The sequence below is a fragment of the Mastomys coucha genome, unplaced genomic scaffold (genome assembly GCF_008632895.1).
Source record: "Mastomys coucha isolate ucsf_1 unplaced genomic scaffold, UCSF_Mcou_1 pScaffold5, whole genome shotgun sequence".
NCBI classification, from domain to species: domain Eukaryota; kingdom Metazoa; phylum Chordata; class Mammalia; order Rodentia; family Muridae; genus Mastomys; species Mastomys coucha.
The window spans coordinates 48,815,042-48,828,750 of NW_022196911.1; the positions used below are offsets into that span (position 1 = coordinate 48,815,042).

A 13,709-nucleotide genomic window follows, 5' to 3' on the forward strand; every position below is an offset into this window, starting at 1 on the left:
GTTTGCAGTGAAAAAGGAGCTAGGCTCCTAGGGGAGCCTTGGAGCATTTAAAGGAGCTCCGCCTCTAAACCTCGGGGGTCTGGAAGCCCTGCCGGGAGCTTGTCTGCTTGGAGGAGCATTCAAAAACCTAATTCAAGTCTCACTGGGCCCTGTCAAAGTCTCACTGGGCCCTGTCAATACCTCAGATTTCTGAGAGCATTTCCAGTCCTACACCTGTAAATCTATACAAGCACAGGCTGCCAAGGAATGTCTGAAGATAGAGACTAATCATCAGATGAGGGAACAGCCATTTAACAAGGATTGGTCGTGCCTTCCAGGTGCCATGAGGGCCGCAGGGTGGCCTTGGTGCAGTGTTTGTCTCCATTGTGTGTAAATGGGTTGGGGTTCAGGCCTGGCAGGGCCCCCACCGCGAAGATGGTTCTGAAATCATAACCAGGAGGGATGAGGCAGGGGAAAGGATTTGGTGCACCAGAGGAGAGGGGCAAGGGTCCTACAGAGGATTTGGATATGATTTGGGTTTTTTGTTTGTTTGTTTGCTTTTTCTAGAGACAGGGTTTCTCTGTATAGCCCTGGCTATCCTGGAACTCACTCTGTAGACCAGGCTGGCCTTGAACTCAGAAATCTGCCTGCCTCTGCCTCCCAAGTGCTAGGGCTAAAGGCGTGCGCCACCACTGCCCTGCTGCTTGTATATGATTTTGTTACCAGCCCCATCTACTGTACTCCAGGCTGACCTGGATCTTACTATGTAGTCAAGGACCCAAGGACGACTTTTAACTTCCCATTCTCGTCCTTGCCTCCCCTACAGGGGTGCAAGGTTTTGAAAGGGGGGAAGAAAGGGGAAGGGGCGTTGGGATTACAGGGATAAACCTCCATGCCTGGAGTTCCTGGTACTGGGGATGGAACCAGAGCTTTGTACAAGCTACACAGGCACTCTGTCAACTGAGTCACCCCCCAGGTCACCCTCCAGCATTATGACACAAAAGTCACATTCAAGAAGGCCCTGCTAGTGCCTCTGGAAGTCCAAAGAACCTCAGGGCCCAGCGGTGAGAAGCTGCCCAGCAAGCACACTTACACTAACTGAGCCAGGGTACTTTAGGGAGGCACCCTTACAGGTGTTCCTGAGTAGGATGGGCAGCTATTCTCTTTCGCTCTCCAGCTGTGGGGTGTGAGGCACTTGCTAGACTCTTACAGAAAAATGCAGCCTGTGTTCACCGACTCAGGAGGCAATAGGAATGGAGAGATAAGACACAGAGCTGAGGCCCAAGGGCAAAGGGGTGGGGGGTCCTGATCAGTTGCTTTGAGGGCACTCATTGAAACTGGGCATTTGTTCTGAGGGGTTTTTTTTTGTTTTGGTTTTTCGAGACAGGGTTTCTCTGTGTAGCCCTGGCTGTCCTGGAGCTCACTTTGTAGACCAGGCTGGCCTCGAACTCAGAAATCCGCCTGCCTGTGGCTGCCGCCCAAGTGCTGGGATTAAAGGCGTGCGCCATTACTGCTCGGCTTGTTCTGAGTTTTTAAGGGGTAGAAATGGAAGCCAAGTGTGGGAGTGCACTTCAGCAACTCCGGCACTTGGGAGGTGGAGGCAGGAAGGTCGGGAATTGAAGACCAGCCTAAGGGGGCTGGAAGCCGCCTCAACAGGTAAAAGCACTTGCTTTGCTCCCCGCAAATCTGGTCTTTGGTATCTGGAGCCCACCGAAAAGCCATAGGTGGAAGTGGCAGACCAATGCCCTAGGATGTTCTCTTGCTTCCACATGTGCCCCGTGGCACATACACCATCATATATGAACACACAGACACCCCAAAATAACAAGTTAACATTGTTTTTAAAGGACAACCTGGGTTACATGAAACATTGTTTTCAACAAAAACAAAAAGAGGGGGGAAGGTAGAAGTGGAAGTTAGTAGAGAGGAAGAAGTATTTGTGAGTATTGGAGAAATGGGGTGGGGAGGAGAGGGTGCAGAACACAGAAGCACAGGGGAAGGCCTGTCAATACCTTTCCGTTGAGGAGTGTTTAATGGTTTGGGAAGGGCTCTGCTAGTCTACCTGAGTTCACAGGGAAAAACTGCAAGAAATTTGATTATGAGTCTCACTGGCTATGGTTCATGAGTTAGGCATGATTCATGGATTAGAACGAGCGCTACTGCTAAGCAACCGCGAGATAGGTTCTGTGAGGACAGAAAGAAGGAAACAAAATATCAGGGAAAAAGCTGATTGGTCAATGCTAGGGTGGTTTGGGTGCAGAGGGGGCTTCCTCACGCTAACTCATGGGGACTCAAAACTCCTGTGTTTAGGAAAACCTGGTTTGTTGTTGTTGTTGTTTTTCGTGACAGGGTTTCTCTGTATAGCCCTGGCTGTCCTGGAACTCACTCTGTAGACCAGGCTGGCCTCTAACTCAGAAATCCGCCTGCCTCTGCCTCCCAAGTGCTGGGATTAAAGGCGTGCACCACTACCGCCGAGTAGGAAAACATGGTTTGATTTAAGATCTGTGTATTCCTTTAAAATTTCAATTACTAATGTAGTACTTAGCACGACTGACTCCATTTTGGTTTGGTCTTTTAGAGCCTAGTACAGGAGCTCATCCAAAAGAGAGGCTTCTGATATTTTTGTTTACCAATCTTCTCAACAATTAGGAGAGATGGGTAGAGATTATCTCTGATTTATAGCTAATTGAGGACCAGAGACAATAATAATATCTTTCCTTTAAAAAAAAAAATTTAATTTTAAGTGTGTGTGCACAAGTGAGTGTAGATGCCCAGGGAGAACAGAAAAGGGCATCAGATTCCCAGGAGCTAAAATCACAGATGGTTGTGAGAAGCCCAATGTGGATGTTCAGTACACTCAGGTCATCTCCAAGAGCAACAAGTTTGCTTCTCACTAAGCTTTTCTCCAGCCCCAGTGGGATGCCAAAAGCACAAGATAACAAGCTTTCAGAATCAGCTCTACATTCTGTCTTCCACATTCTTCTAAGAACAACTGAAGGAGCAGCAAGTGGGATGGGAAGACAGAGGGCCTGAGCCTAGCTGAGGACGTAGCTCAGTCGGCATAGTGCTTGCCCAGCATGTACAAAGCCTGGGTTCCACCCTCCAGTGCCAAATATTCCCAATGAAGTGGTGCATACCTGCATGCTCAGCATTTGATAGGTAAAAAGTAAGTTCAGAAGTCAAGGTCAGCCTGGGATATGGTGAGCGGTTTCAAAAAAATAAAATAAAATTAGAAACTGTCTTAGTGGTGGTGGTGGTACGTGCCTATATTCTCAGCACTTGGGTGGTAGACACAGATGGATCTCTATGAGTTTGAGAGTAGCCTGGTCTACAGAGCAAGCTCTAGGACAGTCAAGCCTACATGAAGAAACCCTGCCTTGACTCTCCCTGCCCCACCTCCAAAAAATTGGAAACCCAATAAAGACAAAAACAACAAAAACAAAACAATTCCCTACCCCCCCCCCAAAAGCCTCATAGCACCACACCCAATCACAGGCAGATTCTTTATAATTTAAAATCAAGTGCCAGGCAAGATGGTGGTACTGACTTGTAAACCCAGTGCCTGGAAAATAGAAGCAGGAAGATGAGTTGTTCAAGGCTAACCCAGGCTACAAGAGACCCTCTTCTAAAAACCCAAAATAAAAATAAACTTAAAAAAAGAACCCCTAAAGTCAAAGGGGGGGAGGGGACCTCTCATAGAACATTTAAAAGATGTAAACATCAGTTTCCCTGCTAAATCCTAACAGTGAGGGTGGGACAGAGGTGTCTCCTAAGCTGAAGAGTGTTAGCATGTGTGTACAGACTTTGCTCACAGTATTGTCTCTATGGGAAAAAGTGGAAATAACCTAAATGTCCTACAAAAGGGCATTTGTTGGGTAAATTTTTATTTATTCTTATGACAGAAAACAGGTACCCATCACTAACAATGCTGCAGATGGACATTCCAGGACACAGGCTGACTTTCATTATGTATACCTACACAGGTATTTTGATGCAATTTGGAGTCTCCTGTTGCTTTCAATAGGGTCTCTGTGGGCTGCAAGAGTTACAAAGTTCCTCTCCCTGATCTCACTTTGAATTTTCCAATGGCTGTGTCAGAGTGTCTCAACACTCAACAGAGCAAGTATCTATCTGCTGCACAGAGAGCAGGTGTCATGACTCTGAGTCATGGGTTCAAAAGGCCCTGTCTCTGTCTCTAGTGATTCTCTTACTTGCCACTTCAAGTACCCCAAATGTCACCTCCCTATTTATTCTAGAGTCTTAATATCCAAGGTCCTCTGCCATCTTGACTCTCCTAGCTCCCGAGTCTCCTCAACAAGGCAGTGAACTCACAGGTACAGTCATTCATTGATGTGCGTATTACGGCTTGCAACATTCAAACTGGGTGCTGTCCTAGACGGACAACTGGGGCGAGGAAGGTGACACAAGAGAATGACACCGTAGAGGATTGATGTACTTGTGAGTCAGAAGCTGTGAGGAAGTGAAGGAAGAAGCCCGAGGGGCCAGAGTTCGGAGATGGAACATGTACACACTAGCCCCGCCACTAAGAGAAAAAACAAACTGGCAAGGTTTACTCTGCAAGCACCAGTTAACCCGCTGCCCTTGCCAACCGCTTGGGACCTGGGTCCCTGTTTTATTAGATCTTTTTTTTCATTATAATAAGGCTGTATTTCAATGACTCTCACATCACCAAAGTATTTTACCTCCATCGTAGCTAAGCTGAGAGTTGATAGTTCTGCTCTGCACCAAGCTTTTATTAGATCTTAATGCCTTGGCCACAGTTTCCCTATGCTGCCCAGAACTTCTCCAGAGCCAGGCTTTGGGGACTCAGAAATAACTTCAAGACTACCAGAGAGGAACTCTCTCCCAAAGGCTAGGGCGGCGAGGTGTCCTAGAAGTAACTACAGTCACTTCTGAATTTTCTCCAGTTCCTTGGTGTGAGGTAGTCCCAGGGGAGAAGGGTCGCCTTGGTACTGCTAGAACCTCGTGTGGCACAGGAAAGCATACTCGCATCTTTGTGCCCAGGTAAGCAAACACATCGTCTCTCCGCATCAGGACACGGTGTACCCCCCATCACTGCAGACTAGCAAGCAGGCATATTGTCATTTTATGGTTAAGGAAATTAAGAGTCCCTGCTCCTTGCGTCCTTCAATGGCTGTACCTGCAGAGTCCAGGCTGGAAGTTCCTACTGCCCCGCAATTCCAAGTTAGGCCTTCTGCCTCAATTTCCCAGAGCAGCTAGGTGGCCGTTAAGAGAGATGTCACGTAATGCAGTATAGGGACAGAATCTCTCCCTTCTTGACACTTCATTACCAGACTGATTTTCAGGGTGATTCAGTCCCGGGGTCCCTTCTGGCGAGGGAAGCAGGTGTTCTGGAGACCTAGGGAGTTAGGTGTATCTCCCGTGGAGGAGAAAGGGAAGACCGTCACAAGGAGCCAGCAGGCAGGGAGCCTGCAGAACGACGGGGAGGGCCTTGGCTTTCCAAGACAGGCAAGGGGGCAGGGGGTGGAGTGGAGCACGGGGCGGGCCCGCGGTAGCCCCGGGGCGGTGGCGCGGGCCCGAGGGGGTGGGGAGCGCTGCTGCTTGTACTTCCCCTTCGCCGCTTAGCTCTACAACAGCCTGATTTCCCCGAAATGATGAGGCGGAGTAGGCCAATGGGCGCGCGCGAGCGGCCCGGCGGAGGCGTGGCCGAGTCGGGGCTGGGGAATCCCATCCCGCTAAGTGTTTAGATTTCCTCGCCGCGCCGCGGACTCGCCAGAACGCACTAGTCCTTCGTCGAGGTAGGACGTGCTCTCACTGTCTGAGCCGAACCGAACCGGGCCGAGCTGAGCCGAGGTCAGCCGTGGTGGTCAGTGGACCCCAGCATCTCGGGCATCTTTCGCTCCGTGCGCGCATCGCGTACCTACACCGCAACTCCGTGCCTTGCTCCCGGGTACCCCCTGTGAATCGCTCCTGCAGCAAAGGTGAGCTCGCTGGGGCTGCACGGGTACTGACGGGTGTCGAGAAACAAAAGGCGCGCGGGACACCAGGAAGTGGGGGCCAGAGACACCCTGGCTCGGGAGGGCTCTGCGAGCGGGCGGGAGGCGGACCGCGGCGTGCACCGCCCCCTGACCGCGCTCGGCGGTCTGCGTGCGCGGAGCCGCTGCGGGGCCTCTCGGTAGCCCAGAGCGGCCGTCGCGCGCACCCGCGAGCAGCGCCGGGGGAACTCGGATGTCAGCCTGCGCGCACTTTTGGCGGTCGCAGCTTGGCGCCTGGGCTCTAGCTTTTGGACGCGCAGTGCTCGGTGGCAGAGGTTGGCTCCCTGCTTTGACTGGCTGGACCCAGTGGTGAACTACAGGGCTTTCGGGAGGAGGTGCCACAGGTGTTGCTTGCGCCACTTCTCTTTGCAGTAGGGGAAACCAGGCCGGAAGGGGTTGTGCCCCAGCCTGTATGTTGTGGGCACTAGCTGTCAAGAGGGGACATAGACTGAATTGGGGTGGGTTGGGGAAAGTGCCCCAGATGGAAGTTGACTTGCTTTGCCCAGCCTGGAAGGTGCAGAGCTGGAGGTGCCAACAAGCAAAAGTAGTCCCATTCTTCCTCCAAAGATCGAATTGTGAGAAAAAAAGTTCTGGCATTGAGATGTCTGTGTTTTGGCCTTTTTTTCTTTTTTCCTTTCTTTTCTTTTTCTTTTCTTTTCTTTTTTTTTTTTTCACACATATCCTGAAACCATCTAGACAGACTTGCTTAGGTTGTTTCTTCCTGAGACTGGCTGGGAGAGACTGAGAGAATGGGCAGGTGGCTTTGCTCATGATGCTGGAGAGTTTCATTCTACTGCAGGGTCCCTCATCTGTGACTGTAGGACGCGGTACCTGGCTGATGGCAGGAGAGTGGGGGAGGGTAACGACCTGGGTGTGAGGACAGGGGAAGGTAATGAGTGAGTGGCCATGGGTGGAGCAGGGCAGTGGCCAGGGTTGTTTAACAGACTCACGGGCCTCTGTCTTTTCCCTCCAGCCGCCATGCCTATCACTCGGATGCGAATGAGACCCTGGCTAGAGATGCAGATTAATTCCAACCAAATTCCAGGGCTGATCTGGATTAATAAAGTGAGTGTTCTCCTGGGTATTCCTGCCACTGTTTTAACCCATGTTCGCTTGAGGTGCCGAGTTTCATGAGTGAATGTAAGAGAGCAGGAAAATGTATTTCCCAGTGGGTGCTGCATGCCAGAACATGCAAGAAGGTCTGCCTTCACCTCCTGCTTCTTCCTTCCTGTCCAGCATCTGCAGAGCCTGGGTTCGCCTCTCTTCAAGAGAATGCTGTATCTATAACATCCCACATAGTTCCAGTTGGATAGACAGGAAACAGAAAAGCAGTCGATGCTGGTTAGAAATGAGACTAGTTAAGTAGGAGACCCAAGAAGCCACAGCTGGCACACATGGCAATATAGCAGCAACAGTAGCTCTGGTGGTATTCACTGTGTGCTTGGCACCTTTTCTAGATACGTTACCAAATCGTGCATTTTAACCATCGTTGTATAGTAATCCTGTGAGGTGGCTCTCGGATAAGGAAATGGAGGCACATTAAGGTAGATTACAAAGTCACTGCAAAAAGTGTGAAACCCAAGACTAACCCTGAACCAACTTGATTGAAAGTGTATACAGTTAGCCAGCAGTAACAAGAGTGGTGGTAAGATCCTCTTCTTGAGGCTGGCTTCTTTGCTCAGCAGGTGAAGGCACCTTCCAGCGAGCCTGAAGGCCTGACTTTGATCCCTAGTCTCCTCATAGAAGGAGAGAACCAACTCCTGCAGGTTGTCCTCTGACCTGTACACAAGTGCCCTGGCTTGCACACACCTCCGACACACACACACATACGCATAAAAATTAAAAAAGAGAACCACAAAACCTTACTCATTGTGGCTGTTGTCCCCATACATACTCTTTAAAATTAAAAACGGACAGTTCTCCCCCACACATACACAAACCTTTTCTCCTAGAGTTAAGTCTTATTGAAGGGGAGAGGCCAGTACTACACAGGCAGTCCTCATCCAGGTCTGGTTCAGGATCCCTTGGGGGTATGAGCAGGACCCTATGTATGAGTCACTGTGCCGGGCGTCCTGAGGAGACTCTAAAGCTTAGAAGTTCACATGTTCCAGTGCCCATTAGCCAGAGAGAAGTATCCGAGACCTGCCCGGCCAGGGCTGGGAGGGGGCTGCTTAAGTTCTCAGCACATCCACAGGAGTGTGTAGGGCAGGGATGGATGTCTTGGTTGAGCTTCTGGTGCTGTGACTCATCAGAACCTAGACCCTCCTTCCTAGAAGACACACAGAGTGCCCTGTTAAAGGCAGCCAGGATGGGCCAATCCAGGCCAGATGTCGGGGTAAAAAGGGGAAGTCAGCCTTTTCCCATACTTGGGGGCCGGTCATACTCAGCTGCACTCTGAGCTGACACAGTCTTCTATGTACACTATTCAGGAAGAGATGATCTTCCAGATCCCATGGAAGCATGCTGCCAAACACGGCTGGGACATCAACAAGGATGCCTGTCTGTTCCGGAGCTGGGCCATTCACACAGGTGTGCAGGGTGGAGGAGGGGACAGAGGAGAGACAGGGGGACACATACTACCATCGATGCTCTGGGTGGTCTCCGAGCTCCCCAACACAACATGCAGAATTACTGGAGCAGGGGGCGAGGTGCACCTGTATTTTTCTAGGACAGAATTCCATCATTTTAGCAAGTTCTCAGAGGATTTTATAAAGGCAAAAATGTTAGAAGCCATGTGTGCTTTAGGGAGTCTGTATAGAATAGTTGTCCCTAGAAAAGACAGTTGTGAGTCAGGGTACCAAGAGACTTATATCTTCCTTTCTCAAGGTACTAACTGAAGGTCCTTGACCCAAGCCCCATCTGGTTGGTGGTCTCCTTTCTCCCTTAAGGAATCAGCCCTTGATCCAACCTGTTGGTAGCTGTCCTTGTTGCCAGCTCTGTGCCCACTTGTACATCAGATAAGCTTCAGCTCAACAGTCTCTGGCTGCTGGGAATCTAAGCAGGGAGATTGTTGTGGTCCAAGACACTTAGCACATTTATGGGGAATGGAGGCACTCACATGAGCCCATTTGATCCCTTCACATGCCTGCTGGATGTCTGAGCCAACTCTGGGCATATGAGAACCCCCAGGGCCTGTTGGTAGTGGTTTTTGCTAGCATGGATGTCTGGGGTACCCTTGCCTCTCTTTTCCCAGCCCAGGGAGCAGCTGATGGATGCATTTACTCTTCCGTTCTATAGGCCGATACAAAGCAGGGGAAAAAGAGCCAGATCCCAAGACATGGAAGGCAAACTTCCGTTGTGCCATGAACTCCCTACCGGACATTGAGGAAGTGAAGGACCAGAGCAAGAACAAGGGCAGCTCTGCTGTACGGGTGTACCGGATGCTGCCACCCCTCACGAAGAACCAGAGGAAAGGTAGCCCAGGGCACTGGGTCCTCGGGAGGAAGGGAAGGGAAGAAGGGGCAGAGAGAAGATCAGCTGCCGCTCACTGCTTGTTCAACCCGCAGAGAGAAAGTCCAAGTCCAGCCGAGACACTAAGAGCAAAGCCAAGAGGAAGGTGAGTGTGGCTCTAAGCAGCCAAGCCTGTAGGTAGGGTGGGCCGTGGGTAAGCGCGCGCCACAGCAGACCTAAGCTGTCTCCTCTCTGTAGCTGTGTGTAGGTGCTAGCCCTGACACCTCTGATGGACTCAGCAGCTCTACTCTACCTGATGACCACAGCAGCTACACCACTCAGGGCTACCTGGGTCAGGACTTGGACCTAGAAAGGGACATTACTCCAGGTGAGGTTGCCACTGTGGCAAGGGCGCTTTTAGGTTCCGTCTAAGAGGCATCATGGGGACAGAGAAGAGTGTGGGGCGGCATCCAGGGAAGCTGTCAGGGAAGGGTGGAGGGGCTGATGAACTGCAAATTAAGAAAGCATGCTGTCCTGACCTCCACCTTCCGCTGCGCTTTCTCCCAGCGCTGTCACCGTGTGTCATCAGCAGTAGTCTCTCCGAGTGGCATATGCAGATGGACATCGCACCAGACAGTACCACTGATCTGTATAATCTACAGGTGTCACCCATGCCTTCCACCTCCGAAGGTTTGTACTTGGGGTCCTGGCCTGTCTCATGTGCATCTTGAAGGGGGATAGAGTCTGCTTAAAGATCTATGTGCTAAGCTGGGCATTGATGTCCACCTTTAATCCCAGCGTTAGGAGGCAGGAAGGCCAGCCTTGTCCACATAGTAAGTTCTAGAACAGCTGGGCCTACACAGAGAAACCGTCATGGAGCGGGGCGGGCACCGCTTACCCTATCCCCATAGCAAGAAAGCAAGTTTCTGGGACACAGAAGAAGTTTCAGAGCTTTCCTGTGCTCCAGGCCAAGAGGGAGGGAATTGGGCCACATCTTGGTCAAAGGTGGCTAGTGCTCCTGGCTTCTCTGCACTCAGTCGTCTGAGGGTGAGGAAGGAAGTGAAGGGGTGGGATACGGCCTTGCTCTAGGTGGGGAGGGTGAGTCATCAAGCCAGTGTCCTGTTCTGGAATCTCTTGGGTAGGTATATTCTGGTTGGGAGGCTTGGGGAGGTGGTATGTGGAGCTGCAGGCAAGCATCTATGGCCAACCTCTGCCCCTCCTCACAGCTGCAACCGACGAGGATGAGGAAGGGAAGTTACCCGACGACATCATGAAGGTAAATCCCCTTGCATACTGCATCCAGGAAGAGAGAGCAAGCTAGGGACCATTTCCAAGCCACTTTGGGCAGGTGCTGTTACCTGGCTGCCTGTGTTGTTCCACAAGTACCCCTCCTTCATGTGTTGGGGGGAACTGTTGCCCCACTTAGCAAGTGAGAAGCCTGGTCTCTCGCAGGCCGTCTTTGAAGCAAGCCTTAGGGTCCCAGACAGCTCTGAGTCAACCCCCATGAGCACTGTGTCCTCCGCCCCAGCATACCCAGCTTATTAAGTTTGGGAAATGAACATCAGGTTTCAATAATCAGTTTTTGGGATCTGTACTAGGATGACTTTAAAAAAAGAAAAAGAAAACCCTCTGGGTTTCTTGTTTTTTTTTTTTTTCTTAGTAAGTTCTTTTGTGGTTTTTAAGCTGCAGTTTCCAAAGTCACCATAAATGTTTTTTAAGGTAGTTTTATCTCCCAAGTCTGGCCCATGAGCACAGAACTGTGTCCAGTTGCTTGTCTCTGGCTTTCCTGGCTTGTTATGCTAACCTTTGCTTTAAACTGCCCTGCCAGTCCCTACGTCCTCCCCCAGCAGAGGGAAATCATGCAGACTCTGTGCCAGAGGGTGAAGGTGAGAAGAGAGGGACAATAACAGTGACACACAGGAGGGGCCAGCAGGGCCCAGGTAGCTTTGTGCTCCCCTATGGGTTAGGTTAGGCTTTGTCGTTGACAGTGCTGCATAGTCACCCATAGACAGTCGAGGTTGTGATCCTGCTTGGGAAGGGTTAGGCCATCCAGGGGAAGGGCCAGCGGGTGAGCGCACCAGCAGGCAGCTGATGGCTTCATACTCCCTCCCCAGCTCTTTGAACAGTCTGAGTGGCAGCCGACACATGTGGATGGCAAGGGATACTTGCTCAATGAACCAGGAGCCCAGTTCTCTTCTGTCTGTGGAGACTTCAGCTGCAAAGAGGAACCAGAAGTTGACAGCCCTAGAGGTAAGAGGCTTCTAGGTCCTTAGGGGTTCTGGGAGAAGGGGGAAGCTGGATGGAGGCCAGGAAATACTTGGAGGCAGAGCCAGACAAGGCATTCCTTTTAAACCAGGCCAACAGGTACAGCATTAAGTGAGAATTACCAGCTGTTCCTATGCCGGGGCTGGTCTATGGATGAGCTGTAGTTGTTTTTTTGGCTGTGGACAGCTGAGTGAGATTCACGTACCCTTCCTTATACAGCCTTTTTTTTTTTTGTCATCTAGGGGACATTGGTATAGGCATACAACATGTCTTCACGGAGATGAAGAGTATGGACTCCATCTTATGGATGGACAACCTGCTGAGCAACTCTATGAGGCCGACGTCCTCCATTCAGGCCATTCCTTGTGCACCATAGTTTGGGTCTCTGACCCGTTTTTGCCCTCCTGAGTGAACTAGGCCTGGCATCATGGTGGCTGTGATAGAAAAAAAGCTAGATTTCTGTGGGCCCCTTGACATGGCAAAACATAATCCCACTGCCAAGCAGGGAAGGGACCATCCTCCTTGGGTCAGTAGACTCTCAGGGCTTTGGAGGCAGGGTCTGAATTTTCTTGTGAAGTGAAGCTGGCCCTGACTCCTAGGAAGAGGGATTGGGGTTCTGAGGTTAGTGTGAGGCAGAGGAAAGCTGTGTTGCTTAGAGAGGGTCTTAATCACTGGGATGGCCCTGAGGGGAATAGACGGGTGCCCACAGAAGAGCACAGGACTGGCCCTAAAGCTGGCTCTGCACTGGGAGACAATTGCACTAACTGAGTCCTATTCCCAAAGAGTTGCTGCCCTTCCCAACCGAGCCCTGGGATGGTTTCCAAGCCAGTGAAATGTGAAGGAAAAAAAAAATGGGATCCTGTGAGGGTGGGTTCCCTTAGCCTCAGAGGGATTCTGCCTCACTACCTGCTACAGCTGTGGGGCTCAGGAAAAAAAATGGCACTTTCTCTGTGGACTTTGACACATTTCTGATCAGAGATGTACACTAACATTTCTCCCCAAGTCTTGGCCTTTGCATTTATTTATATAGTTCCTTGCCTGGTGTCTGCTGTCTCCTCAGGCCTTGGCAGTCCTCAGCAGGTTCAGGGAGGGGGTTGTGAGCGCCTTGGCGTGACTCTGAATATTGGAAACACCACCTAACAGCTAAATTGTGTTTGATCACATGTGGATCTGTGTAAATATGTATATTTGTCTTTTTATAAAAAGTTAAGTTGTTTACAAGGCTTGTGGCTTTTTACTTAAAAATCAGAATTGGTTTTACTTTTTATGGAAACATCCTGTCGGGAGTCTTTTGCTGGCTTTCTGCCTGAGCTTCAGCTGAGCATTGACATGCATCTATCATGAACCTTTCCAGTTATGGTCAAGAAGATGATGGGAGGAGAGGACGTCATGCCACAGGGACATGCTCATTTGCCACAGGGGGAGAGTTTTTATTTTATTTATTTTTGTTATAATTTTTTATTTCATGTGCCTGAATGTATGTCTATGTAAGGGTGATAGATCCTCTGGAACTGGAGTTACAGACAGTTGTGAGCTGCCATGTGGGTGCTGGAAATTGAATTTGGGTCCTCAGGAAGAGCAGCCAGTGCTCTTAACTGCTGAGCCATTTCTCTGGCTGGGTTTTTGATGGTATTGTTGGTTGCTTTGTTTTTTGTTTGTTTTTGAGATAGCAGCTCACTATATACCCCTGGCTTTCCTGGAACTCAATATGTAAACCAGGCTGGCCTCAAACTCACAGACCTCTGCCTGCTGAGTTTGTGTGTGTAGGTCAGAGGACAACTCAAAGAGGTTGGTTCTTTAACTCTGTAGGTCATTGGGCTTGGGAGTTGATTTTGAATTCTTGGGGCCCAGTCAGTGACACATTCAGTAGAACCCAAAGTCTGTTGGTTCTGTTGAGCAAACAGGTGCCATTTCAAACAACGGACAATTGGTAATGACACTGACCATTAGACTAGACAACAATGCAGGCAACGGCCCCAAGGCCTTGCCGTACTAGGTCTCACTTGCTGCTGACACTAGTCAGACCTGGGAACTAAGCAGCTGAACTGTATCCAATGA

The 13,709-nt window shown here is 50.3% G+C and overlaps 1 protein-coding gene across 1 annotated transcript; it reads left to right on the plus strand.

Annotated features, from left to right (window-relative positions):
* The first annotated feature begins 5,717 nt into the window (after positions 1 to 5,717).
* Positions 5,718 to 12,874, plus strand: Irf1 (interferon regulatory factor 1). Its single transcript, XM_031353325.1, has 10 exons — positions 5,718 to 5,942; positions 6,970 to 7,061; positions 8,426 to 8,525; positions 9,234 to 9,410; positions 9,503 to 9,552; positions 9,645 to 9,774; positions 9,954 to 10,076; positions 10,613 to 10,662; positions 11,501 to 11,636; positions 11,894 to 12,874. Exons 2-10 carry the CDS (start codon positions 6,975 to 6,977, stop codon positions 12,025 to 12,027), a joined length of 987 nt encoding a protein of 328 aa, XP_031209185.1. The 5' UTR covers positions 5,718 to 5,942; positions 6,970 to 6,974; the 3' UTR covers positions 12,028 to 12,874.
* Positions 12,875 to 13,709: the final 835 nt, after the last annotated feature.

Bases quoted from the DNA above. Each gene is read 5' to 3' on its own strand.
- Irf1 (XM_031353325.1), top strand. From the start codon at position 6,975: ATGCCTATCACTCGGATGCGAATGAGACCCTGGCTAGAGATGCAGATT. The intron at 9,411-9,502 runs GTAGCCCAGGGC...TTCAACCCGCAG, and splicing joins CACGAAGAACCAGAGGAAAG to AGAGAAAGTCCAAGTCCAGC. The intron at 9,553-9,644 runs GTGAGTGTGGCT...TCCTCTCTGTAG, and splicing joins AGAGCAAAGCCAAGAGGAAG to CTGTGTGTAGGTGCTAGCCC.